Source organism: Ursus americanus, chromosome 25 (assembly GCF_024610735.1).
Source record: "Ursus americanus isolate L20-20 chromosome 25, mUrsAme1.1.p, whole genome shotgun sequence".
Lineage (NCBI taxonomy): Eukaryota > Metazoa > Chordata > Mammalia > Carnivora > Ursidae > Ursus > Ursus americanus.
Window position 1 is genome coordinate 4,724,866 of NC_142151.1, and position 27,937 is coordinate 4,752,802.

Consider the following 27,937-nt stretch of genomic DNA (forward strand, 5'->3'; position numbering starts at 1 on the left):
TTGAAACCCAGGTCTTGTCTGATTGTAAACCTGTGTCCTTTCTAGATTAGGCTTCTTGAGGTATGCTCTGGGATTTCCCCAGAGCATACCTTTCTCTAGGAAAATCCCAAGGAAAAGGGTAGTGGTTGTGAAGGTCCGGAGCCTTGCCTTGAAACCACAGAGGGCAGGTACTTGGTGGAAAACTCCAGCGCGTGATTCACCCTCCTCCCGGAGCCCTCGTCAGTGAGGCCAACTCCCCTCCTGAGGTTTTCAGTTTCCAGCCTGGGGGTTGGCAGCTCCCATCCCACTGCTCTGGTAAGAGGCTGCCCCCTGCCTCGTGCATCCTGTCTCTTCCCTTGGAAGGAGCCGGTCCTGGAGGGGCACGGTGAGGAGGGGGAAGGCGGAGGGACAAAAGGAGGGACACGTGGTCAGATGTGAGTCCGAGCAGGTCTGGAGGGGTCGTCTTGGGACAGCGCCCACTGGGAGGGCTGGAGGGGGGGCGCACAGTGGGAGGGAGATGGGGGTGGGGGACTGGGGACAGAGGACTTGGCTTCCTGAGGTTGGATTTTGTAATCCTGGTGCACAAACTTTTGGCTTCAGTCCCTCCTGTTGCTTGTGGTATTTCTCTGTCCCTTCACTTCCCAATACACGCACACTCGCGCACACACACGCACACGCAGCCGCTTTCTATCTGGGAGTCCCGGGACAACAACTCGGATGGGATTCTGAGCTGGGAGAAACAGGAGAAGGAGCAAAGGTGCAGGCTGGTTCCCCTCTCAGGTCCCAGCTGTGTGGGCATTCTTGTAAGCGGCTTCCCCGGGACTGTCCCAGGGACTGGAGGCATGGAGCTGAGCTGACCACGGGAGCCGAGATCGGGACTGAGGTGAGCAGGAAGTGGAGGACGGGCTGTATCTTCTCAGTCCCTTAGAGGTGTCTCGGAGGGGCTGGAGGGGTGAGTCCTGGGAGGCAAGGTTTTGTAGGATTGTGTGTGTGGGGGGGGGGTACAAAAGACTGGGGCCGAAGGAAAGTCTAATATTTGGGAATCTTAGGACCAAGGGCATCACCCTGGCTCCCCCAAGCCACCCACAGCTTCTAAGTTGCTCAGGGACAAGCCTGGGAAAGTCCAGAGGTGGGGGGGCTGGCCCCAGAGAGTGGGTGAAAGAGGGGTGATCACCTGACTCGGAGAGGGAGGGGAAGCAGACAGTGCCCAGGAAGATGGGAAGGAAGAGCAGACAGGACAAACCTGGGCATTCCTGAAGACGCATGACCTGCAATTAGCCATGCAGATGAGGGGTTCCTGCCCTCCCACACGGGTCAAGCCGAGCAAGCAGGGAGCCAAGTGCCTACCAGAAGGAGGAAGCTGCCCCAGCTCGGGCTGTGGGGAGGCGTGAGCATGCTTGTGCCAGAGAAGGGTAACAAGGGAGCCGCGGGGAGATGCAGGCGGCCACCAGCTGAAGCGGGCAGCCCACAATGTGTGAAGGACTAGCCGGAGTCAGGTTTTGGTGCCATGCACACAGGTATGTGTGTGCAAAGGGACGTGACGGGAATGGCACCAGTGTGTGTACGGAAATGGGAACTGGTATGTGGGTGTGGGCTGAAGCAGGGGCTGGGGCATCCCCTGTGCCACCCTCCCCCCGACCCCGGGTCCAGGGCTGGGCCATTCCTGTGCTGGACTGGGAGGGTGATGGGGCCGAGCTGGGATCCTAGTGGCATGTGGGACGTAGTATTTCTCCACCTGTCTGCTCTTCTGCTAGACCCTGACCAGGCCTCCTCCTCCTAGACCCCGACACATGCCCAGCTCCTGAAAATGGTTAATTTTGGACTTGGTAGCCTCTTGAAGATTTCCTCGATGGGCAGCACTGAGCCCAGTGTGGGTGTAGGTGTCTTTGCTCCTGGGGGGCACTGACGTGTGGTGAGCTCCAATGCATGCCCCTGGACCCTGCTCCAGCTTAGCAGAGGTGGGAAGGGGGGGCTAGGGGCCAGAGAGGTGGCAGAGCTGGGACGGGGGAGATCTTGGGAAGGGGAGATCTGTGGAAGTCATCCTGACTGTGGATAACACTGTTGTTTATTCTTCGCCAGTGGGCTAGGGGTGGAAGGGCACTGTGGGGACGGGGTGAGGAGGGTGGGGGGCATGCCGTCCTTTTGGCTTTTAAAAGTAACCCCCACAGGAGAGCTCTGTACAGCTTGTGTTTATGTCTGACCTCTGCCTCAACATTTCTTCCTTGAGTCTAACTTGAATCCCACTTGCTGCACTAGAGGCCTGTTTCCCTTTGACTTACCGTGGCTCGGGGCCAGCTTTCCTTCCCACATGCTCTTGCTTTCATTCTGCCATTCCGGTTTTTCACTCTGACCCATAAATTATGATCTTTCCAGTAACCTTAAAAAAATATGTTGCATCAGTATCAGCTCATCAGTGTGTGTTCTCTTCTTATCTTCCCCATTCCGATACAGCCCAAACCCTGCTGAGATTTGCTTCCCCGCCTTGCACTCTCCTCTGGTCTTCCCTTCGCTTACTCCTTGGCCCCGCCAGGTCTCCCCTTCTTCCACTGTTGAGGACAGTGTGGCCTGACACAGCTGCTTCTAGTCTGAGAACAGGAAAGCTTGTCCCCTGCCCACCCCCTTGGAGACCTTTGTGCTTGGGCTCGCCCCGAGCTGAGCTACGCTGTGGCTTGACAAGCAAGGGCAAAAATCTCTCCTTGTCTTTTATGGGTCTTATTTCTATCCCCCACCCTCCCGGCACGCCTGTTGAACGGCTCATTCTTCTTCCAGGGGGGTTTAAAGCCCAGAGAGCACGTGTGAGTTGCCTAAGATCACACAGCAAGTTAGAGACTCAGCTCCATCCTGTATTGTATTGGTAAGTTCATTCGAATCATCTAAAAATAGTTTTACTGAAGACCCGCAAGGTGTCAAGTCCTGTTCCTTCATCTCTCTGAGCTTCATTTCCTCATTGATGAAATGGAGTTAATAGTAATACCTACTTCAAAGCTTTTAATGAAGAGGGAATTCGATAACGTATATGAAGAAGTGCAGGTTTTGGCTCAATGATGAGTCGAATGCTAACTTTTATTAGTATTATTATTGGCTGGCTCCACACTAGACCTTAGGTTTCCTACCTGGTGCTTTTTCCGTTAATGTTTTTGAGTTCATTCATCCATCCATTCATTCGTCTTATAACGATTCCGGGGCCATTCCTCAAGGCGCCCGAGCCCCGATTCTGTAGCAACGTCTGCAGTTGGTTCAGGAACACCGAATCTTTCCCTGGGGCCAAACTGCCCTGTTCTTCCAACCTGATACTCTGGTTCTCAAAGCCTCCCCAGCCCCAGGGTCTGACGGTCTCCTCTGAACCTGGAAGCCTTCTTCCCCCCCTACCTTCCCTCCTCTTCCTTTACATCGGAGACTGATGACCTCTGGTTTCCGTTAGGTGCTTCTCTCTTCATCTTTCTTCCTGGGCTGAGCTTGCAGTGGAAACCTCTGAGTAGGTCCCCATACCAGACTCTCACCCGACAGGCTTTCCCATTCCTGGGATAACCTGTACCCTTCAAGTCACCTTCAAAAATTTCCATAACCTCAAATGGCTCTTGCCACGCCTTTCTAACTGACTTGGGCTTGGGCCGTTGCCTGGGTTAAAAGGACCAACAAATAAACACAGACGCTTCTTTTAGTAAAAAGAATCCCTTGTGTTTCTCTAGAGCCTTGGAGGAGCATGGAGCACTTGGTAGCTTCTGGTCACTTTGATTCCCCCAGCGCTCCCCGGAGGTGAGGGGCGCTGGGTGGGTGCTTCCTTCTGGAGCCGGGGCACCTCCTCCTGGCAGCTCCCCGGGAGCCGAGGCGGAGGTGGCCTCAGGGTGGCTGTGGGGGGGGGGGGAGCGGGCAAACAAGGAATGCAGGTACAACACCGCAGCACTGCAGTTTATCTCCTGCAAGTTGACAGATGTACAGAGTAAGACCGGGAGAGGCCACGTCATTTTTTGGCAGTCCAGGGAGCTTGGGCTCTTTAGGAGAGCAGGGAGTCAGGAACGGCAGTGACCTCCTGTCACGCTCAGCCACATCTGGGGCTCCCTTGGGGAGACCACCACCCCAGTGAGAATCGCTCTGGGATCTAGAGCCAGGGCCCCTGGCTTGTTCTCAGGACAGAGGTACAATGGAGAGAGAAAAAGAACCAGGTTTCCCTCGAAGGCCTATACTTGGTCCTGGCACCAATCCCAGGTCTCATCTGGCCTTGTTCAGAGGCCCCACCTTCTCCTTCCCTCCCAATCAGACGTCCAGACCTAGCTGGCTCCCATGTTTACCCTGAGTTGATCAATTGCCTGGCATAGGGAAGAGCACACAACCAGCTAGGGGAAGACCATGCTGTCACCGGGGCCACACCTGCCCTTTGACCTCCGGTCACCCCTGGCAGGCTTTGATCCCTTCTGGCCTGGAGGCTGGAGGCTGGGCAGGTGCCAACCACTGGACCCTGTGGAACTGGGCAGACAGGTGAGCGGGGATGGTGGCTGGCTGTGGATATCAGAAGGGACTCAAAATAAAAGACCCCAAGCCTTTTCCTTCTAGTCTACTACTGTATGGTCGTAGGCAAGTCACTTCCTTGGTCAAGGCCTGGATCTCCCCCTCTGCAAAATGGACAAACTAAGATTGGCTCCCTATTTGTTCTCCGAGTGGTGAGAGCAAAGTGTAACTTTCGGTGTAAAAGTCATTGAGAGTTTGGGAAGAAGATCAACAGCTCAACGATATTAAACCATATTCCAGCAATAGGAAATGTTATCGCAATATTCTAGCAATAATAGAAGCCTAGGAGGGAGAAGGCAGGGGTGGAGGGCACGCTTCAGGCTGATACGGCTCACCCCTTCTCCTCCCACCAGGCAGTGCCTGTCTCACCACCCTGCTCCACCGCCTCCCGGTCCATCTCGTGGCCATGGACAGAAAAGTGGCAGTCCCCGAGGACGGGCCTCCTGTGGTCTCCTGGCTCCCTGAGGAGGGAGAGAAGTTGGACCAGGAAGGCGAGGACCAGGTGAAGGATCGGGGCCAATGGACCAACAAGATGGAGTTTGTGCTGTCAGTGGCCGGGGAGATCATTGGGCTGGGGAATGTCTGGAGGTTTCCCTATCTCTGCTACAAAAATGGAGGTGGTGAGTTCATTTTGAGGTAGGCGTGGTGGGGAGAGCTGTGCCTTGACCGCCAGGCAGGGCCTACCCAGGCACCTCCTGCCTGGCGATGTGGTAAAATGGAAGGAGGCTGGCATGGAGTCGGAGGGCCCGGGTCTGAGCTCTGGCTCCGCCTCAGGGGTCCTCCTCCGTGACCCAGGGATGATGCCTCCCGGGACCACGGTGAAGGGTAATGGCGGTAATGGGCAGGACCAAGGAATCTGAGTGTGTAACAAGATATGATAATAATAGTCCTTCATGATCCTGTACAATGGCGGCTGCTGATAGCAGTCATTCATTCAGCTAGTATTATCGTGGGCCTATCCTGTGCCAAGCATTGTTCCAGATACAGCACAGAACACATTCTGTGTGTTATACTCTAGTGCAGGGTGGCAGATGACAGAGGCAGAAGTAAAATGCATGGTACGTTGAAGGGTGAGGAGTGGAATGGTGAGAAGCCAAGCGGGGAAGATGGTATGGAATGCTGCGTCGTTGGCGGTGGGGGAAGTGGAGGGAAGGTTTGAAAGGTGAAGTAAGGTGCCCAGGAAAGCTTGCGTTGAGGAGGTGACATTTGAGCAGAGACTTGAAGGAGGTAAAGGAGTGAGTCTTATGGATGGAGACCAGGTGAAGAACATTCCAAACAGAGGGAAAGCAAGTGCAAAGGTCCTGGGGCGAAAGTGCACCTGGCCTGTTTGAAGAACAGCAAGGAGGAGGGCAGTGACAGGTAGGGAGAAGAGTAGGAGAAGAGATCAGAGAGGTGATCTTGTAGGCTTTGCCCCGAGAGAGATGTGAAGTGTTGAAGAATTTGAGCAGAGAAATATGACCTTGTCTCTGATTTTTTTTTTTAATTGAAGAAATATAATTTTTTATTTTTCGACACTGGTAGTAAAAATGAGCAGGGGTATGGTGGGAAGGGGCCAGATTAATCTTTTTACGTGTGCAATTAAAGGCTTTTAGTATATTCATAGAATTGTGCAACTGTCACCGCAATTGATTGTAGAACATTTTATCATTCCAGAAGGAAGGCCCGAAGCCATTAGCAGCCACTCTCTACACCCTCTGGCTGCCAGCCCTTGGCAACCACTAATCTACTGTCTGTGGCTGTGGGTTTACCTATTTAGAATTTTCGTACAAATGGAAGCATTCATTTATATGAATTTATTTGTGACTGGACAGATTCATTTTTGCCTTTCGAAAATACCCTTATTCTTTCTGTGGAAATTGTACACATTTATTGTGAAATCTGAAATATTCCAGAAAGGTATAAAGAAGAAACATTCCTATTTAAAGATAATCATTGTTTAGAAAACCCTTCTAAACCCTATTCATATTTAATTTTCTAAAAAGATTTATTTATTTATTTGGAGGGGAGCAGCCGAGGGGGAGGAGAGAGAATCTCAAGCAGACCCCTGAGTGTGGAGCTGAGTGTGGAGCCTGACACGGAGCTCAGTCCCACGACCAGGGGCTCAATCCCTGAGCTGAAATCAAGATCTGGGTGCTTAACCGACTGAGCCCCCCAGGGGCCCCCATATTGACTTTGACAAGTATTTACTGAGCATCTGTGGGTGTCTTGTTCTGTGTTTTAAACCTTGCAGTTACTATTACCAACTGCTTGAACTAATGGCTCCAAAGAAATAGAAATGGGGTTTCCTGGCAGCTGAGGGCTATGGAGCAAAACTGGGGAGTTGCGAGGGGGGGTGGTGACTGCTGGTGAAATTAGGGGAGGCAGGGAGAAATGGTAGGGGAGGTGACTTGTTTCTTTGTCCCAGGCCCGTTTCACAGACACGCAGGGCATTTGTGCTTGAGCTAAAGGTGATCAGGGCTGAGCCCCCATTTCATGCAGCGCACGGACGCTCCCGGGGGTGCTTAGCAACTTGCCCAAGATCATAGAAGTGGTCGGGAGCTGCAGGCCCTGGACGCCTGGTTCACTGGCTCGCATATCACTCACCCTGCCATCTGAAAAGGAGGAAGAAGGAGGGTCCAGGGGACAGGTTTTCGGGTTCGGGTGCCCACACTGCCTTGTTCTGCCTGGTGGCAACACTTGGCTGTGGCCTCTGTCCTGGCCGTGGGGCAGTGTGGGGAGACAAGCGCCTAGGACAGCGTGCTGGGATGCTGGGATGAGCCCAGGTCGTGTGTGAAGAGGCAGTGCCAGATGCCAGTTACTGGGCAGAGTCTGTGGTCTCATGTTCGCTCTGTCCCAACCTGAGTACCCGGGGAGGACACCCTGCCTCCCCTCTCTCTTGTCTCCTCCCTCCCACATGAGGGGCTGAGCAAGGTCAGGGGTCCCAGTCTGAGGTCACTGGTCTTTGGGGGTCCAAGAAAGTAGGACTGTCAGTTTCCTTATTTCAGACAACTTAATCCTGGATCTATGTGCAAACACGACTTCACCAACTAACTCAGATGTCGACTTTTTGGTTCAGGCTAGAATTGTACTAACTCACTGTGATAATAGGGCTTATCTCCAGCTGACCGTAACTCCTTAGGTAGCAGTTAGGATGTCAGGGCGATCTGGCTGTAATATCTGTCACCCCATTGATGGCCAGGTTTGATTTGACTGATCTGGCTGGACTGGCGGGGGTCCCCTTCCTCCCTCACCACTCCACACGTGTCCTTCCCGAAGCTGTGCGCTCGGTCCGAAGAGGACGACCTTCTCCAATAGAGGAGGACCATTCTTCCGTCAAGGGTATAGGAGTAGCTTCATTCCCCTGCTAGAACCTCGAAACGGGCTCTCAAGGTCCATTTGTAGGAGAACATAGGGGACTCAAGCTTCCAAGACTCCAGACACACCCAAACGAGGCACCGCAGGTGGCAGTCTGCCTTGCTTTAAAAAAAATAAGAAAGAAAAGCAGTTAAATATAGTTTTTACTGATATATTAATCAATTGATAATGAATTAATAATTAGATAACCAACAGTTCTGTAGAGAAAAATCTTTCAACAGGGATGAAAATATAGTGTTATAGATGTAATAATGTCTTTAGTTATTAAAAAACAGGGAGTCGCTAAACTAGATCATCCTCAAAAAAACTAGATTGTCTTCACCCCAAAAGAGATTTTTATGAATTCTGAGTTTCCAGACTGCCAGGGGTTCTGGAGCGTGTGCTTGGCAGAGATAACAAGGCATACCTTAGAGCAAGGGCAGGGAGACTACGAACACATCTCAAGTCACCCTGTCCTTACAGATCCCCGGGGGGCCTCATCCGGCAGCTCGTGCCCAGAGCCTGGGCAGATGCCAAGAGAACTGTGGGCCAGGTCAATCTCCCCAGGTGAGGATTCTCAGACATTCATTGGAGGGGAGGATGTTTGCAGTGATAGTGTGTCAAAACCCAGGGAGAAAGCCAAGAATGGACACCTCTAGGCGCTCCAGAACCGACCTCCTCCCACTGCCTGCCGTGGCCCAGGGCTAACCACTGAGCTTCCAGGGCCGACTCCGCCTGAGGAAGGTCTAGCTCCGGGCCTCCTGAGCTCACCCTGGTTTCTGTGGAGCAGAAGTCTACGTGCCAAGGGTCGAGCTGAGGCCGTCTTCTTCAGGAGAGGGAAGGACCTCCACACAGCCAGCAGGAAGGGGCCCGCAGGTCACGTGCCGCCACAGACTTCCGGTGAAGTGCCCTCTGGGAGAGCCCCACACACTGCCCCTCAGCCTCACCCCTGTAACCACCTAGGCCACGTAAACTAGAGTCGGGGGTGTTCTTTGCACCGGGTTTAGGAATGCTCCAGCCGTACTCAGGATGTGCAGGCAAAGCTGGGGTGAAAAAGGACTTCAGGACTTGGAGGATTACTGGCAGCTGTGGCTCTGGGGGGCTCAGAAGACTCACAGATCCTTCTCCTTCACTCTCACATATTGCAGATGGGTAGGAGAGGCTGGGAGGGCAATTTGCAAGTGCATGTCAAAGACCTTGAAAAAACGTTCAAGCCCCAAGGGTGGAAGTAACCCAAATGTCCATCAGTGGACAGATGGATAAACAAAATGTGGTGTGCACGCATGAGGGAATCTTATTCAGCCTCAAAATGGCATGGATAAACCTTGAGGACATGATGCTAAGTGAAATAAGCCAGACACCAAAAACATGAGTACTGCATGATTCCTCTTATATGGGGTGTCTAGAAAAACAGTTCATAGAGAAAAAGTAGAATGGTGGTTGCCAGGGGCCGGGGAGAGGCGGGGAATAGAGAGTTAGTGTTTAATGGCTACAGAGTTTCAGATTGGGATGGCTGAGAAGGTTCTGGAAATTGATGGTGGTGATGGTTGGATAACAACGTGAATGTACACTTAAAAATGGTTAAAAAGTAAAATTTATGTTGTATGTATTTTACCACACACAAAAGAAGAGCAAAGAAATTGTGCCTATCTTCTGACCTACCAATTCGTCTACTGGAAATTTATACTAAGGAGCTAATTAGCCAGGTGCACAAGGATGTGGACAACGAATCGCAGCAGGGTTTCCAATGAAACAACCAAAAAGGCCAGTGGAGGTACCGATGAAATGAACTAAGACAGATGCTTGCGGTGGAAAATGATATGGCCATTAAGATGATGCCGTCCACGTTTATTGATATGATAGGTTCATGATATGTTTTTAAATGGTTATCAAGGAATATATAGTAGGTTCTCATTTTTTCCAAAAAAAAGAAATATATATCTATATCCATCTATCTATATACATGTGTGTGTTTATAAGAAAATTGGAAGGCTATACAGTATTTTTTCCTTTATCCCCCTTTGTATTTTCTATTTTTCCTACAAAATAATGTGGATTAATTGTGAAGTATTATAATGTAGTGAGAAGGAGAAAGACTCAGGATCGGACCACCTGGCTTGGTGCCTCAGTTTCTTCATCTGTAAAATGGGGATAACCATGGTACCTGGCCCATGGGAGGTGGTCCTGTGAGGATTCTGATGTTGGCGGAGCATTCAGAAGAATGCTTTACACACAGTAAGCACCACACAGGTGCTAAGTGTTATTCTGGTGCAGGAAACAATGCTCTCTTCACCCATGGGTACACTCCTGAGGCAAGGTATGTGTCCTAGTGACCGAAGTGGGCACTGGCTGCTTAGGGTTGTCTTCAAATTCCCTACTTTGCTGGATGCTTTTTCCACCTGTAGGGGGCCCTGTCGGTCAGCGCCTAATCACGTGACTGCGGAAACCCCAGTGCCCAGAATCTGCCTGAGCAGAGGAAGGGCCTTCTCTGCTGGGACCCCAGTTCGGGCCAGAGCCTGGAGGAGGGGGAAAAACCCATCTGAAAATTACTAGAGGAAAAATAATTTTTCTGAGGTGTTTTTGTATGTTTTTCTCTAAAATGTAACAAACTTGATAATTTAATAAGCATATCAAATTATACAGAACACATGTTTCGGGTCCAAAACCAATAAATGGACTAAGTTTGGGAAGCACACTGAGAAAATAAATAGTGCATCTTTTAAGATTTCCACCTCAATGTTCACTCCTTTTTCTTCAAAGGTCTTTCCTATCCCCAGTGGGGTTCAGACTGGAAAATTTCTGCCTGTCCCTGGTCGCAGACAGGAGGAGGCCAACGCAGGCCCCTGGGAGGGTGGGGAGGGAGACTGGCTGCCAGGGGGCGGGGCGCGGCTCTCTCGAGGACTCAGCCCCCGCCCCCCTTCTTCCACAGGAGCCTTCTTCATCCCTTACTTCATCTTCTTCTTCACCTGCGGTATCCCAGTGTTCTTCCTGGAGGTGGCGCTGGGCCAGTACACCAGCCAAGGCAGTGTGACAGCCTGGAGGAAGATCTGCCCCCTTCTCCAGGGTGAGTGTTCCCCTTTGGCCTCCTGCCAGGGCCACCGAGCGCCTCCATCCCTGTCGCTCCTCCCCTTTCCTCCGCCACCACTTTCATCTACTCTGTCGTTGGATGCTAAGGGCTGTGGGGGGCACAGAAGTGTCATCAGACTTTGGGGGGCCCAAAGCTTACAGATCATGGGGAGGAAGGCGTCCTTGAAAGTGAGGAATCCTGGAGTTTCATCTTCATCAACTTCTGGGAAAGCCGTTCCCAGGCAGCCCCCCAGGGCGTGGCGAGGGCCATAACTGTGGTCATGATGATGACGATGGCTGCCATCTACAGAGCCCTGCACTGTACGGCTCAGTGAGCACTTTACGGTATTTCCTCATCGGATCCTCCAGTGATAACTCGCTTCGTTATTTGTAGATGAGAAAATGAGATCATTTACTGGGGATTTGAACCCAGGTCTCCCCGAGCTGAAAATTCATGCTATTTCCTGTGTTAGGAATTAGGTTAGGGATTAGGTTAGGGAAAGCTCCTGTTCTCTCCATGGATTTGCGGGCACTAATGTGAGCAGCTTGCGGTGTCCTTCCCCCACCCCATCTTTAGTTGATTGGGCTAGTTCCCTGGGGGCCAGTGGGAAACCCAACCCTTGTCTCTGACGGGTTCCTTGCTTACGTGCAATAAAGCGAGGCCTCTTTCTCTCACGCCAGTCTCTGAGGGAGCCCCAGGGACTAGGCTATCTGGGATTACTGCCCAGCTTGGTAGGCTGGGCTGAGGTGGGCATGGGGGGAAACACTGGCTCCTAAGCAGGCTGGGAACCTGACCACCGATCGGGGTTTGGTTGTGGGGACCAGGCTAGTCTGCTACTGATTCCTCTTGGGGCATCCTTGGGACCCCTGGAGGAGCAGCCGTGAGGGGCTGAGGCTGGGCGAAGCTTGGCCCACATACATTTCTACTCACGAGCGCTGGGTCCTGCGAGAGTGCTGCGGCCTCAGCCAGAGCAGTATCTCCGCAGTCTGCTCTAGACCCCTCAGTCACCTAATGTCCCACCCAGCTGGGCTCTATCTGTGGGACCAAGCGAGCCCCTGGGTGGTAAAAGCCGGGGCTGGCCTCTCTCCAAGGGGGTCACCACTGATAGGGTGAGCAAACCAAGTGTTGGATGGGGGTTGGGAGGAGGGATTGCTGTTCCTTCCCTCTTTTCCAAGTCGAAGAGACAGAGACTCCAAGGCCTGGGGTCTCAGGGAGAGGCCCATTCTAGGTGTGTGTCCCTATGTTGGTGGGAGGGTCCAGGCTGCTTACTACCTGCCCTCCACCTGCCTGACTGCGCCCACCCCACAGTTCACCATCCCAGGGAGCCCAGCATACCACACACCCAGAACACACCCTCCGTCCTCCATTTACACACAGGCACAAGCTTCCTCCCCCGAGATCATCCCTCCCCTCAGAGATGGGGCACCCCCCCCTCCTTCTGGGTCAGGTCGGGTGTTTACGGGGCGGTGGGAGCACAGCGCGTTCTGGCGGCGACTGGCTGCACAGTGGCCCCTTGTTTGGGTGTGTGGGTGTCTGTGTGTGCGCTCTGAGCAGCCCGGCGGCCCGGCTCCCCGGGGACCCTCCTCGCCATCAGCAGCCCGGGCCACCGCCCCTCCCGAGGCCCCAGCCGCCGCGCCACGGTCACTTTAGGGCGCCCCCGCCCCCCACGCCTGCATGCTTTGCAGAGACCCAAACGCAGGAAATCCTGGGGCGGGGCTCCGGTCGAGCTGGCCAGGCCAGCGGGAACAGACAATCAGGGTGGGCTCGCCCGGCCAAGGGCTGGTTTTGTGGACAGTCCGCATTGGTTTTCCGACCTGCCTCGGGACTGTGCTTCATTAAACCATCCTGGAGCACCGGCTTCCCCGGGCGGCGGGCCGACTCCCCAGGACGCTGGCGGCTGGGACCCGGGACGCAGGACAAACAGGCGGGCGCTGGCAGGGCGGGGCGCCCACTCCTCTGCCCGCTTTCACACCTCGGGACTAACAGCCGCCCTGGCAACGTGCTACTTTTAAAATGACTGTGGAAATGTCCCACGTTTGCAAGAGCAGGCGGGGCAGAGGGGAAGGGGACGGGGGAGGGGCGGACTGTGCCTGCCCTTGCTCCCTCCCGGCCCTGATAGGTTTGGGCGCAGGAGCATCGCCCCACAGCCAGCCTCCAGATCCCCGCTGTCAGACCGGGGCGCACAGGTCACCTCTGCTGCTGCTCTTGCCCCTCTCTGGCAGTGAGCTGACATTTTGAGACCCACTCAGGCTCCCGGGTTCTCAACAGTCAGCCACCACTTTTTTTTTTTTTCTTCGCTGGTTTCTTTTGGTTTTTGCTCTTATCTTGAGACTGATTCTTATCAGAATTTCCCTACTTACTCCTTTGTTCTTCCTGCCCCTTTTCATTTTATAAGTAATGCGCGATTGTCACAGAAAAACTAGAGAATGCAGATGGACAAAAGGAAAAAAATAACTTTAAAAGTGAATCGAAACCCTATCACCTGGAGAACCACAGGTAACTTTTGAATGACAATCCTTCCAGAGTTCATCTCATTGAAAAAAAAAAAGACATAAGTCAAATAAATTATGCATGAGAAAAAAATTTAAAAAAGAAGATATACATTCAAATATCTATTGCAAAACTGGAAGAATGCACACCGAGGTGTTTTGTAACCTGTTTTTCATAGAAAAATGTGCTGTCTGTGGCTTCTCAGCCCAATAAACAAATCCTGGTGATTCTCTTCAGTAGCACCCAATACCCTTCTAACTGCTCTGCTGGGCTAACTGGGTCTCTCGGATTCCCCTGTTGCTCCCCATGCACCCCTCCTCCCGCAGGCATCGGTCTGGCGTCCGTGGTCATCGAGTCCTATCTGAACATCTACTACATCGTCATCCTCGCTTGGGCCCTCTTCTACCTGTTCAGCTCCTTTACCTCTGAGCTGCCCTGGACAACCTGCACCAATGCTTGGAACACAGGTATCCACGCTTTCAGCCCCTGGGCCGGGGCCTCTGCCTAGGGACTGGGCCTGTGTGAGCTGGCCATGGCAAACAAACAGGACAGGTGGCAGCCCCTGCCTCAACAGGTGCCGTCCTGCTGGTTGACCCTTCTGTGGAAACCTAGACCAGCCACCAGGAGACACGAAAGCCCCACCAGACTGTGAATGTTTTATGCAACTGCAAGGGGTTATCATCACTCACTCTGTGCTGGGGGCTAGCTGTCCAAGGGCAAGCACAAACCACGTGGCCCCAGCCCTCCCTGAGCGGACAGTCTAGTGGTACAAACGGACAAATTAATCAATTAATTACAAATTGCGCTGGGTGAAAGAAATTACAGAAACCTGACAACAGCAGGAGGAAAATTGATGGCGGAGGGCTGAAGGATGAGAAGGAACCCCCCGTGTGAACAGCAGGCTGTCTGGGGGGGACCAGCAGGCACAAGCACGCAGTCCATTTGTGTGTTGAATGGACTGAGTGGGCCAGTTATGGGGGCAGAGGGGATCGGAGGTCTATGTCAGAGGCTGGTTGGCGGGGTGGCCAGAGAAACAGCCGATTCACTGGAACAAGAGCAGCATGAGGCAGGTGGGGAGGATGGCGGTCCCAGGAACCGCCTGGGCGGTCAACTCCTGGAACACGGGGGCTCCAAAGGAAGCTCTTGGGACTGGGAATGATGGGGACTGCCAGGCTGAAAGGTCAGAGGGTCAGGGGGGACTAGAGTAACAGGGCATCTCTCCCCATCTGGTCCCTGGCTGACACACAGCCCCCCTTGTCCCCAACAGAGCATTGCATGGACTTTCTGAACCGCTCAGGAGCCCGCACAGCGACCCCCTCTGAGAACTTCACCTCACCTGTCATGGAATTCTGGGAGTAGGTGCTGGGCTTGGATGCCACGGGCCAGGGACCCCAAGCAGGAAATTTGAACGTCTGAGGCCTGGGACTTGGAGTGCGAGTTTAAGCCTTTCTGTGCGCGCTCCCCAGTGTTTACCCAGCTCCCGCCGGGCACATCACTGAGACCCGGGGGAACACTCACATCTACCCGTTCTTGTCCACCTACATACTCCCAATGACCCCGGGTCCACCTATGTCTACCCAGACTCACACATTTACCCACGTCGACCTGCATCCTTGCACCCATCCCCCCCCCAGGCCTCTACCTACACCTTCACACCTACCGACACGTGTCCACTGGTGCAGGGCAAACGGTCTGGCCCAGCTCAGAGGAGATGGTGCACATCACTCCCCAGCTCCGTGGTCAGTGATGTTATGTTGGTAGCTTGAAATTGGCCAGGGTAAGAGCATCTGTAGGGCAAAGCCTACACTCCCACCTCTACCCTTCCACGTGACTACGCCCTTACAGCTGCCCGCGTCCACACATGTCCACCTTCATTCTTGCAAAGGTCGGCCTGCACCCTCACGCTTACCTAAAACCCACACATATTTACCAGCCCTCACCTGTGTCTACCTACACCCTTACACGCGTGTGCCCTCATGTCACCCAAAGCTCACACATCCACCCAACCTTACGCACCCACATCTCCACCCCTCCCTGCACTTTTTAGATACTAAAACGTATTCATCCCCGCTGTTTGGTACCCTTGTGCTTGCACATCAGCCTGCCTGTGTAAGTGTCTACTCTCCATCTACTCACCCACACGTCACATACCACCCTCACTCTCTCTCTCTTTCTCTATCTCTCTGTACAACAGAGAAAGCTGGATGGTTAGAAAGACAAAGATACCTATGGGATTACATGATTTGGTCTTCTAACAGCAGGGGCATAGAGACCACAGGTGGGAACATGGCATGGCCATGGGAGGGGTGCAGTGGGATGGGGAGGGGAAGCCTGGAACATGAGATCTGTGGGGTCAGCTCTAAGAATCAAGAGACTTGAAGAGAAATGCCAAGTTGTTCCCTTTCGCCTTTCAGCTGATTGTTTTTTTCCATCCTCAGGAGACGTGTTTTGGGCATCACCTCAGGCATCCATGACCTGGGGGCCCTGCGCTGGGAGCTGGCCCTGTGCCTCCTGCTGGCCTGGGTCATCTGCTACTTCTGCATCTGGAAGGGGGTCAAGACTACAGGCAAGGTGAGGTGGTCTGGCTCCTTGGTAAGCTCTTTGTGCCCCCCAGATGGGGACACTCACAGAGTCCCTCTGGAGAACTGAAAGAAAGAGTAGAGTAAGGGAGAGCCACGGTGAGAACAGGGGAAATGTAGGAAGGGTTTAGCTCAGTACAAGGAAAGACTTTCTCTTTCAATATGAATGTAAAAAACCCATTTACATAAGTAACATACAGATCAAAAGAAGAAACATTAAAGTCCCGCTAATCACTGTACCAGCCAGCACGGTGGCCCTGGATCTACTGACCCCTATTAACGTTTTGCTGTATTGCCTTCTGGTTTCCTTTTTATGTAGTTTGCGTGTATCTGCATCTATTATGTGTGTACATGAGACAAGTAGGATCATACACTTTCATGACTTGCTTTTTGTAGTACGTGGTATGAACCAGGAAACAGAACTGTCTTTGAGGTGGTGAGTTTCTGATCATCAAAGGGGTTCAAGCCAAGAACGGACAACAGTGGCTAATTGTATGTGTAGAGAGTTCAGATTTGAGCCATTATTTCCAACCCAGGGAATCTGAGGTTGATGCTTCATGCTTTGTAAAGCCAGGAATAGACAGGATCCTGACTGCTCTGCTTAGCCTGTTCTGGGGGCAGCCTCCCCCTTCCCCAGGTTGTCGTAATAATAAAACTAGTAATAGTGATGATAACACAGATATTGCCATCACCTCGGATAAGGAGCTGAGCTTGGTCGGGGGCAGAGTGGACCCCTCAGACCGTCTCCATATCCCAGAGCTCAGGCCACTGCTGCTCCCTCAGCCTTAAGCCTGGAGATGTACAGTTTAAGTTTTGCCACAGGTCACTGCGGATCTGCTCCCCCTCTGTCACCAAGACCCTCCCTCACCAGGGGGCATAGGGAGAACAGCCTGGAGAGGGATTCCGGGAGACCAGATTCTGGATTTTAAAATAGTCTTTGAAAATCTATGGCTGGAAGCTTGTGCCCCACTGCCAACCTCAGCCTTCCTCCCTCCTCGCCCTGCTGATGTGTATCTCACGTGTCACCTGCCTCGAAGCCCCAGACCCGCTGGCACGTGTAAAGGAAGGTGTGGAGTTGCAGGTGCTCACCCCCTTTCGGCGTCTCTAAGGAGGTGTCTGACGCTGAGCTGGGTGCCACTCTTGCTGCCGGAGGATGGACGACAGGAGGACCGCCATAGGTTCCCTGGCACCTCCTGGCGGCCGTGTGCGCAGCAGCGTGACTGGGCCTGTTTCCCTCCAGGTTGTCTACTTCACAGCCACGTTTCCCTACCTGATGCTGGTCATCCTCCTGGTCCGAGGCATCACCCTTCCCGGAGCCTACGAGGGCGTCATCTACTACCTGAAGCCCGATTTGCTTCGCCTCAAGGACCCCCAGGTAGGAGCTGCGCCGGGGACAGTTTCTCCCCTGACTCCCACCCCAAACCACAGCTGTACTTTTGCAAATCTCTGGTTGCTTTTCTCTTGGTTTAAAGGCAATATATCGATGGGGCACCTGGGTGGCGCAGTCGTTAAGCCTCTGCCTTCGGCTCAGGGCGTGATCCTGGCGTTCTGGGATCGAGTCCCACATCAGGCTCCTCCGCTAGGAGCCTGCTTCTTCCTCTCCCACTCCCCTGCTGTGTTCCCTCTCTCACTGGCTGTCTCTCTCTGTCAAATAAATAAATAAAATCTTTAAAAAAAAAATTAAAAAAAAAGGCAATATATCGGGCACCTGGGTGGCTCAGTCAGTTAAGGCTCTGCCTTTGGCTCAGGTCATGATCCCAGCTCCTCATCGGGCTCCCTGCTTAGCGAGGAGCCTGCTTCTCCCTCTGCCTCTGCTGCTCCCCCTGCTTGTGCTCTCTGTCAAATAAATACATACAATCTTTAAAAAAAATAAAAATAAATAAAGACAATGTATCCCCACTGGAGAACAATTAAAGATCTCGTGTAATCCCACCACTCAGCTATCATCTCTACAAGCATTTTAGATTTCCTTCCAACTCTTTTTCTGGTTGGGGTGTGTGTGTGTGTGTGTGTGTGCATGTGTGTGTGTGTGTGTGTATCTGTGTGTCTGTGTTTTAACATAGTTGAGATAATTATATAGAGATGTATCTTTTTTCATTTAAATTATATTGTAAGCATTTTCCATGTTATTAAATTCATTTGTAAACGTCATCTTAAACACTTGCATATACCATGTCGTCCATCTATCATCCATCCAGTCACTCATCCATCCAAATGTACTGAGGACCGGTTAAGGGCCAAGTAGTGCTCTAAGGACAGAGCGGGGCAGTGCGCACGCCAGACCAGGTTCCCTGTCCTCTGAGCTCCCACGTGCAGAGTGCGCACGCCAGACCAGGTTCCCCGTCCTCTGAGCTCCCACGTGCAGAGCAAGGGTCATCAGTCTGCTCCTATTCTTGGACACTTAGGTCAGGTATTTTTTCATGATCGTATATACAGCAGCAACAGACACCTTGTATTTAAATCTTGGACCACATCTCTGATTACTTCCTGACTGTAGTCAGACTTGGAATCGCTAAGTCAAAGAGTATGTGTGTGTAAGTTTTTGAAACGTACTGGCTTTAGAGAAATGTAGACTTTCCCCACCGGTATTGGAGGGTACCCTTTTTTTCTGCAGGGCCCATGAGAGATTCCATAATAATTTATTTTAACCTTTGATCTTGGATAATTTGAGAGATCAAAATAGTATCATTTTGCTGTTTCAATTTAACTTTTTTTACTACTGCGAGGTGGGAAATTTCCGCACAGATCTGTGCATTTCTATTTCCTCCTCTAGGACTTGTCTGAGCACATTCTTTGCCCCACACCCTCCTCTTCCCCAAGGAGTCCTGGGGTTTTTCTTTATATTCGAATGAAGTGGCCCTTGGCCCTCCCATCTCGGCTGCCTGAGGCACTCAGTGCTGTGGTGTGAGCCCTGTGCTCTCAGTTCCGCCCAGCCTTCTCTGGGCATTGCTCCTCCACCCACCAAATCAAAGTATGCCCTGCCTCCTGAGTGCCCCCAGAGCCACATTTGAATGAGCCTGCCTGTGCAGTGACATGTGAGTGGAGGATAGCGAGTGACTGACTCCGAGGGTGCACCCAGCAGGCCAACAGGGTCTGAGGGGCAATGGGCTGGCGCCTGCCCCGCCCCCCTACCACTTTCTTGGGGTCTCACGTAGGTGTGGATGGACGCGGGCACCCAGATCTTCTTCTCCTTCGCCATCTGCCAGGGATGCCTGACGGCCCTGGGAAGCTACAACAAGTACCACAACAACTGCTACAGGTGACTGGGGGTGGAGGGGTGCTGGGGACCCCGGAGTTCTGGGGGGGCTGGCCTTCCTGGAGTGTCAACGGGAACCGGGAATCGCAGCTTCAGTTCCCAGACTGAATTTCTCTCTTCCCTCCTTTTCTCCCTCCCTGTTCCTCTTTCACCTTCCCGTCCTTGATCTTGGTCCCTCCCCCATTCTCTCTTCCATCCCTCTCCTCGCACATCTTTCGCTTCCCTTTACCCTCCCCGCTCCCCGCTGTCTTTGGACCCCCCCCCCCGCCCCCCCCAGGGACTGCGTCGCCCTCTGCTTCCTGAACAGCGCCACCAGCTTTGCGGCTGGGTTCGTGGTCTTCTCCATCCTGGGCTTCATGGCCCAAGAGCAGGGGGTGCCCATCTCCGAGGTGGCCGAGTCCGGTAGGTGCCACTTTGCTGTCTGGGCCCTGAGGGGAGAACACAGATCCCTCCTCCAGGGTCCCAGGCAGGAGTCCCAGGAGCTGGCTGATGGGAACTTTTTAGCCTCTGGGGGCCCTGCTTGGCACAGAGCAGGGCCTTCTGAACCCTGGGGGGAGGAGGGCGCAGGCTCTGAGGGTGCATGCAGGAACGGATGCCCAAGCCATCTGGCAGTGGATGAAACTACCCTGCCCTCTTGAACTGCTCCACACACACACTCACACACACACAAACACACACTCACACTCTCACACACACTCTCATGCACACTCACACAGAGCCCTGGGAGAAGGCTACTCCCTGAGGGCAGTGAGAGCCAGGAGGGAGCTCTCCTGACCCCCGCTACGTGCCTGGCAGGTCCTGGTCTGGCCTTCATCGCCTTCCCCAAGGCTGTGACGATGATGCCCTTATCCCAGCTGTGGTCCTGCCTTTTCTTCATCATGCTCATCTTCCTAGGGCTGGACAGCCAGGTGTGTCACCCCGGCCAGTCCACCCCACCACTCCCTGCCCTGGTGACCCTCTTGCCAGCTTCTGCATTTCTGGGCATGACTTTCCCCCATCTCCTTTCGCCATGACCATATATTCCAAATCCCCCTCTGCTTTCCAGGGCTTGTCCTTGCAGTTTGTTGGGTGACCCCTGGCCTCAAGACCAACCTATTCTGTGAGGGGCCACCTGCCTTTCCCCCCAGGCCTGACCCTTCCCCATCCATGGACACCCCCCCTCCCCAATGGCCCTCCCGCCTCCCTCCAGCCCCTCAGCTCAAGCTGCCAGGCCCGCCCCCCAGCCTTGGGGGCAGAACATGTCTCCCCTTCGAACCCCCATGCTGGGACCCTCTGTTGTAGAGATGCAGCCAAGGGCAGGGCTGGCCACCCCACTTCTGCCCTCGTGCCCCCTCCTGTGCTCCTGTGAGTCAGCATGGGTGAGTGGGGTGAGAGGCAGCCAGGGCAAAGCCATGCTGGGGGAAGGCCCAAGGGCAGGCAGTGCCTCTCACCCCAGCTCCCTTCCTCCTGCAGTTTGTCTGTGTGGAGTGCCTGGTGACAGCCTCCGTGGACATGTTCCCCAGTCAGCTCCGGAAGAGCGGGCGGCGGGAGCTCCTCATTCTGGCCGTCGCGGTCCTGTGCTACCTGATAGGGCTCTTCCTGGTTACGGAGGTGAGCTCGGCTGTGCGGCCTGCAGGCTGCGCTCCAGGCTGAGGGAGCCAGGGGCACATCTTCCTCAGCTACTTGGGGGTGTTGACACCAGCTCTCCTGTCATCACAGCGAGGCTGAACACAGTAGAACCTTCCTATGCTCAGTTAGCTCTTTTGGTGTCAGGTGACAGAAAACAAATGCTAGCTAGCTTAAGCAGAAAGGGGAGTTTTTTGGGGCCAGGAAACTGAAAAGTCTAGAGATAATTGGTTTCAGGCATGGCTGGATCCAGCTGCTCTAATGGCATTGTCAGGAATGCCGTTCTTGGCCAGATTTCCCTCCTGATATTAAAGAACGCTGGCACAGCTCCCGGCACCCACCCAACCCCCGAGGAAGATCGGGACCTTTTCCTAAGAACACTGTAAGTGTCCAGCGCTGACTCGGCTTTAGGCCTGGAGCAGGGAGAGGAGCCCTCAGAGTGAGGTGGTGCCAGCTGCTGCGAGGTACGATGCTGGGCAGATGAAACAGTGTGTGTGCCACAGTTCCCAAGGTCTTTGCAGCAGTCAGAGGTGGTTGTGCTGATTTCAATGAGGGGCCTGGAGGCAGGGGCAGGCAAGGCAAACTCCCTTTAGTTGCAAGGAATGACTTCCCATGGGCTGGGCAGGATGGGTACCCAGATGGGTGTTTGCGCCCTCACTGCGGAGCGGGTCCCCCGCCCACCCCGGCCAAGGCGGCAGCCCCGCTCACTTCTCCGCAGGGCGGGATGTATATCTTCCAGCTGTTTGATTATTACGCTTCCAGTGGCATCTGCCTGCTCTTCCTGGCGGTGTTTGAAGTGATCTGCGTGGGCTGGGTGTATGGTAAGTGGAGGGAGGAGAGGGAGGGACGGCCTCTGCCCCCGCCCCCACAGCGGAAGGGCGTGATCTGCCCAGGAGGAGAGACAGGGTGGGCCGGCCCTGTGGTTTCTATAGGTCTCTGTGTTGCTGCCCTGGGACGTTCATCCATCACTGGGTACTCAGGCATTTCTCATTAGGGCAGACAGAGCTCGGGTAAACTGATTGCCTGCAATAGTGAGAGGGATTAGGAACAACGGGCAATGGTTTTCTGGATTCCAAAGCTGTTGGAGGCCTTCAGCAGTGGGAATCCTAGCCAGGAGAGACTTTTAGTACCACTTCGCCTGAGCCTCCCCACATCCCTACATTCCCTTCCTAGGTTATCACCCTGAGTTTGCTTGAGTAGTTCCATGAACAGGAAACTCATTCCTGTGTTTTTGAGGTACCTTTTCTCCTTGTGGCTATTCTGCATTTCTTTCTCCTACTGAAGTGAACTCTGCCTTCCACTGACTTCCACCACTGGCCCTGCCCCGCTCAGTGCTGGGGTAATTAGTCCAGGGTGCTGAATGCTAGAACATCCGGGCCATTATCAGGCCTGATGACAATGGGGGGGGAGCCTTTATGCATCCATAAAGTCAGTGCACTGCTAATTGCCAAGCGGTGTGCTGACTGTGGCATACATTATCTCACAGCCCACACAGTGGCCCTTTGCAGGGGGAGGCGAGGCTCAAGGAAGTAGGTCTCTTGCCTAAGCTCACACCGCTAGTACGTGGAGGAGGCATCGTCATATCCCAGGACCCTCGGGCTCCACCGCACCAGGTTGGGGGAACACGTTGCCAATGTAACAAGGCCCGGGACAGAGAGGGTAGGTGGGTGCTATGTAGTGGGCATGAGTAGGAAAGCCGTGAGTAGGAGGGTTTTTATTGTGCTATCCTAAGCCTTCCTATCTGGCGTCCTTCCTCCCCTTGGACATGTCTCCTATCTTCTCACCTCAAGCAACTGGTGTCTTTCTGATTTTCCTCTACTGCTTCTCAGAACTTGTTCTCAAAGAGGATCTCATAAACTCCATCACAGTGAGTTCTAAAGAGCTGAGCAACCGTAATCGTTTACACCTTCCCAGCAATATCTGGTTGGTAACTGGGGGAGAAATTTGGAAGTCAAAGGAATGACTCCCTAATGGGGGCATTTCATGTACACCGGTGATCAGTGGGAAGTGATTTCTTTGCTGAGGAAGGGCTAGGGAGGCCATCCAAGGGTCTTCCCCAATCAGTGGCTCTCTCCTCCTTGGAGGACTGGCTGGGCCTGGATCTGGAGCAAACATGGAAACAGAAGGACAGTAAACAAAACCAGTCAGTGTTTCCACAAACACAGATCAAGCCTCTTGCCATGCTTTCCCGAGAACGCACAGTGGTTCCTCCAGAGTCTAGAACCTTCCCGGTGGCTTCCTGGCCCTGTGTGAGTTTAGCGTGCTACACTGGCACAGGGGGACCCTGGCTGTTCTGCTGTTTTGACTTGAAACTGAGTTCATGTCTGCGGTGTAAATACACAAGCATTCGCGTAGCCATCGTGCCATTTTAGGCGCACACCCTCCTCTGTGGAGAGGATTTAGGATCTTCATTCCTAGACAAGGGGACAGAGGATTGCACCGGGAGGTTGGGTGACTCTCCCGAGGGCTCCCAGCCTTTTGGTAGCAGCCCCTTCTCCCTCCTTGCTCCCTGCCTTGTGGCTGGGGTGCCCGGGACCTGTCTCATTCATGTGCCCCGATCCAGTTTCCCCTCACAGGGTGGGGGGAAGAAGCCAAAGCCAGGTGAGTCCTCCCCAGATCCCCACAAGCTGTCTCCTTCCTCCTGTTCTCACATTCTTCTCCCACTGTGCCTGGGCAGGGGCAGATCGTTTCTATGACAACATCGAAGATATGATTGGCTACCGGCCATGGCCCTTGGTGAAGATCTCCTGGCTCTTTCTGACCCCTGGACTTTGCCTGGTATGTGCCCACCAGGAGCTCCCCTCCTGCCTCCAGAAGACTTGGGGACAAGGAACAGGATGCCTGAGTTCTGGGGCTCCTTTCCTGCCCATCCAGCTACCTGGGGAGGGTGGCCCATTTCGCCTTCTGGGTTGGTTCCCCTGGCCTTCCTTTTGGGGGCTATCTCCTTCCCCTGCCTCATTCCGGTTCCAGGCTCAGCACCTCCATCCACTGCCCAACTTCCCAGTTCATGGTCTCTTTCCGTCTGCCTGGTCAGGGCTCCTCCACCTCTCCTCTCCTCCTCAGAGCTCCTCCTGTCTCAGTCCTCGGGGGAGCGACGCCCTGGTCCCCGGCTTGTAATGGCTTTTACTAGTCTACCTCAGTGATGCACCACAGTGCATTAACTTGCCCTCTGTCCCTGGACATTGAAGCAGGTGGAGGGAGGATTTCAAGGGCTCTCTGTCTCATCTGCGTCTACCTCTCCCTCCTTCCAGGCCACCTTCCTCTTCTCCTTGAGCAAGTACACACCTCTCAAATACAACAACATCTACGTGTACCCTCCCTGGGGCTACTCCATCGGCTGGGTCTTGGCTCTCTCCTCCATGGTCTGCGTCCCACTTTTTGTCATCGTCACCCTTCTGAAGACCCAGGGTTCCTTCAGGAAGGTAGGGGCCGGGGGAAGTGATACATGAAGGGGGGTTTCTGAGGGAGGTTGTAGGCAGGACACCATGGGTGGGGCCCAGCTCTGAGTGTGGGGCAGCCCTTCAGTCTTATGGAATCTTTGAAGACCAGTCCAATGGCTTCATTTTCAGAAACACTCAAAAGTCCTAGAGTCCTAGACCTTCAGAATCTGACCTCTAGCAGATCATGTGGGCAGGTTGACCAAGGGTAAACTGTCAAAGGCTGAAGGAGGAAACTGAGTCACAACAGGAACGTAAAGGTGCCCAGACACAGAGATTTAGAGAGCACAAATTCCTTGCTCCCAGGAAACTAATAACCAGTTATCACGGTTCATTTCATGCACAGGCTCCTGGCTTCTTTTCTTAATTCTGCCTGGGGAACCACATGCAAAAGGCTCCCTGCTTAGAATTTAAGACATGCCTTCCTGGAAGGGGATAGAGCATGTCCCACAAAGACATTACACTTGTAGAAATCTATCTGGCCTATAAGTAACAGAAAACCCAACCTGCAATAAGCAAATAAGCTTATTTTCTTTTTACATCAAGAAGACCAGAGATGGATGCTGTTGCTGTTGGGTCAGCTGCTTAAAGAGGTCATTAGGGACCAAACTCTTCCTATATTTCTGCACCTCTGTCCTGAGAATGTCTTCATCATCATGCTCACCACCTCATGGTCACAAGAAGGTTGTCATGATTCCAGTCATCACATTTGCGTTCAAGGCAAGAAGGAGGGGGAGGAGATGGCACCAATACCAGTAATAATAGTAGTACTACTACTCACACAAAATAATAGGGACTTATTGATCCCATTATAATAGTAATAGTAAGAAGAACAAAAATAGGCATTTATTGACCAACTTACCTTTGCCAGGCACTGTTCTATGAGCTGTGTACTATTATTATCTTCGTTTTACAGATAAGGCACAGAGGGGTTAAATGGGTTGCCTACAATTACATAGGTAGTTAGTAAGAGGGGCAGGACTGGAATCTGGCCAGTTCCTGGTCCTAGTCACCATGCTATTGTCTCTTCTCTCTTCTCAAAATATTTATTCCTGTATTCACTCAGATGCTACCGGCAGCCCCCGCGTGCCTGGCTCTGTGCTGGGCCCTGGGCATACAAACAGGACAAAATATCTGTGCCTTTCTCACCAGTAGCACCCCTTCATTCCCTCTTGTCTCCACAGCGCCTGCGACAGCTCACCACCCCTGACCCCAGCCTGCCACAACCCAAGCAGCACCTGTATCTGCATGGTGGTACCAGCCAGGACGGCGGGCCTTCCCCAGCAAAGGAGGGACTAATAGTTGGCGAGAAGGAGACTCACTTGTAGCAGCCAGGTGGCTATGGAGCCAGGAACCTCTGTCAGGGCCACCACAGTGGACAGCCTTCGCCTCTGCCCCTTAACGCAGTCCGGCTGAGAACCTCTGTGATGTCCGTGGGCGCCCCCAGCCAGAGGCCAGGCCTCCTCAGAGGGGACAGCTCCTTCTGGTGGGCGAGAGGGGGTCCTGCTGGAACACATCTTATTTATAAAGGAAGGTGGTCTTTTTTGAGTCCACCATCTGATTCTAACACATTACGCTGTGTGGGAGCTCCCACTCTGGGCATGTTCCAGCTTCCTATATTTGTGCGTTGGGAGGGTAGTGCTGACGGGAATACATATCACGCTTTGACTTGGAGAGCCCGATGGAACACAACGTGTTTGAAGTGACAACTGAACACACCATATTGGATTCTGACATTGCTTTAGAGGGGGTCCTTCACTAGGCTTGGTGGTCTGGAGTTCACGGGGAAGGAACTAGAGAAACAAAAAGCCTTCACAAGCCATCATGGTTTTGAATTTTCCTGGAAGTGTCTCAAGGTGTCCCCAGTTCCACACTCTTCCTGCAATGTGTGTCCTCAACCCATGGAGCATTGGAATGGAAGGAACTTAGAGATGATCCCTAGGCTGTTCCAAGGATGGTGTCAGTACTTTCCTCTGCCTGAGGCGAACATTGCTAGTCAATCACAGAGTCTTTCCCACCGGACAGTTCTTCCAAATATAGTGCTCCAGGCAGCTCCATTGGCCATCCTGCTTTTGTCCAACCTCCTGACTTCATGTGGGAGGAAATTGAGGACCAAAGAGAAAGTGACTTTTTCATGTTCACACATCTATGCACCTGGCCTCCTTGTTCTCAGGCCAGGGTTCTTCCCATGATACCCTCTTGCCTTAGTTAACAAGCATGTATGGATCGCCTGCTACTGTGTGCTAGTCTTCTCTGCCTCGCCCGTTTCTGTTGTTTCCGCTGTCTTGGGGTTGGGGGGAGGGTCCCCTCTGTAGAGGACTGAGCAGCTTTCCCCACATTGGCATCCCTACCTCGGCATTTTCTCCGCCAGCCCATACTCCTCTGACCAGATATCCTCCCTGGACCCTTTTGTTCTTGCCATTTTCCATCCCCTCTGCCTCCAGAGATTCCTCAGAGTATGTGAAAGCCTGCTGGTCTCCCACAGGGAGACAGGTGTTGCACGTGGGATGCTCCTCTCCCCAGGTCCTGATCAAATGATGCCAGGTCCTCCTGAAGGCAAGGGAGGAGAAGGAGTAGGGGTGGGGTAAGCCACTTCTGGACAGTGGCTGGGGGCAGGGCCTGGGAGCTGGAAGAAGGGAAGACATCTGTATACACCTGTGTATCTATAGATAGCCATCTGCAGCGATGCATAGATAGATGTCACCCAGAGTGCCTGCCCCGTGGCCAGAGTCAAGTCCAGCCCGAGTGAGTTCCATCCTCGGAGCACCCAGCATCCTTCACCCTGATCTGTCAGGGCTTCTCCACCGGCACAAGCAGACGTCCAGACCCCTGAGTTCTGCCTCCCTCGGACTGCTCTGCACATCTGCGCTCCCTTCGGACGGACTAGTTAGTGGGTGGAGAAGGAGATCCAGGAGAAAGTGATAGAGAGAAACTGCTTCAGCCGGATTGCTCTCCTGTGTGACCCTGGGGGACCTGTGGAGCAGGTGTGGTGCTTTCTGCTGCCGCCTGGTGGCGGATGGGAACGGTGCCGCCTTCCCTGGCCTGGCCTCAGCTCCTGGAGCTCCCCTCCCAGCAGGATGAAAGTGCTCTCACCCTTGCCCTCACTGGCTGGCTGAGCATTTCTTTCCTGTGTAAGCTCACGCCCTCTGGAAACTAAACGCTTCCTCTGTCCTCCTCCCGTGGCCTCAGCGGGGCTCCCCAGTACGGGCAGCTGGTTTTGGGGGAGTCCAGCTGCACGGGCATGGGGGCTGAGGAGCCTGGCCGGCCTCAGCCCCCTGCCTCCTCCCCAGAGTGTGCCGTGCTTTCTAGCCTGAGCCCTTTCAGCCTGGACTAGGGCATGTCTGTTGTAGGCAGTTGCCGTGTTCTGCATGCTGGTGGGACACCAGCTGTCCCCAGCTCACTGGGCCTTGAGCCCATCTTTATCTCCGCAGACTACGGACACCACTGCCCCCTCCCATCTATTCCTCTCCCCACATAAACTCACCAGGGCTCCCAGCTGCTCCAGATCCCCTGGTTTTAAGCTCACAGCCTGTCCAGGAAAGTCTCCGCTCTGGTGTGTGTGTGTGGGGGGTCCTCTGGAGGCAGCATGTCTACAACCCTTCCTCTCTGACTGCCTCTCTGACTACAGAGCCTCTGTGGTCCATGAGGGGCCCCCACCTGGGTGGGGCGGGTTGGTGCCAGAGGG

The 27,937-nt window shown here is 53.5% G+C and overlaps 1 protein-coding gene across 8 annotated transcripts; it reads left to right on the plus strand.

The window, feature by feature from the left end:
• Nucleotides 1–278: 278 nt before the first annotated feature.
• Nucleotides 279–26,483, plus strand: SLC6A12 (solute carrier family 6 member 12). Of its 8 annotated transcripts, XM_045774433.2 has the most exons (17): nucleotides 526–862; nucleotides 2,749–2,833; nucleotides 3,669–3,735; nucleotides 4,839–5,105; nucleotides 10,748–10,882; nucleotides 13,702–13,842; nucleotides 14,643–14,730; nucleotides 15,814–15,946; nucleotides 17,195–17,329; nucleotides 19,110–19,213; nucleotides 19,488–19,612; nucleotides 20,006–20,118; nucleotides 20,663–20,800; nucleotides 21,534–21,636; nucleotides 23,493–23,593; nucleotides 24,067–24,237; nucleotides 25,437–26,483. In XM_045774433.2, exons 4-17 carry the CDS (start codon nucleotides 4,892–4,894, stop codon nucleotides 25,578–25,580), a joined length of 1,845 nt encoding a protein of 614 aa, XP_045630389.2. In that variant the 5' UTR covers nucleotides 526–862; nucleotides 2,749–2,833; nucleotides 3,669–3,735; nucleotides 4,839–4,891; the 3' UTR covers nucleotides 25,581–26,483. The 8 variants fall into 8 exon arrangements, with proteins under 8 accessions (XP_045630380.2, XP_045630389.2, XP_045630362.2 ...); XM_045774424.2 differs by lacking the exons at nucleotides 526–862; nucleotides 3,669–3,735 and adding an exon at nucleotides 279–364; XM_045774406.2 differs by lacking the exon at nucleotides 3,669–3,735.
• Nucleotides 26,484–27,937: the final 1,454 nt, after the last annotated feature.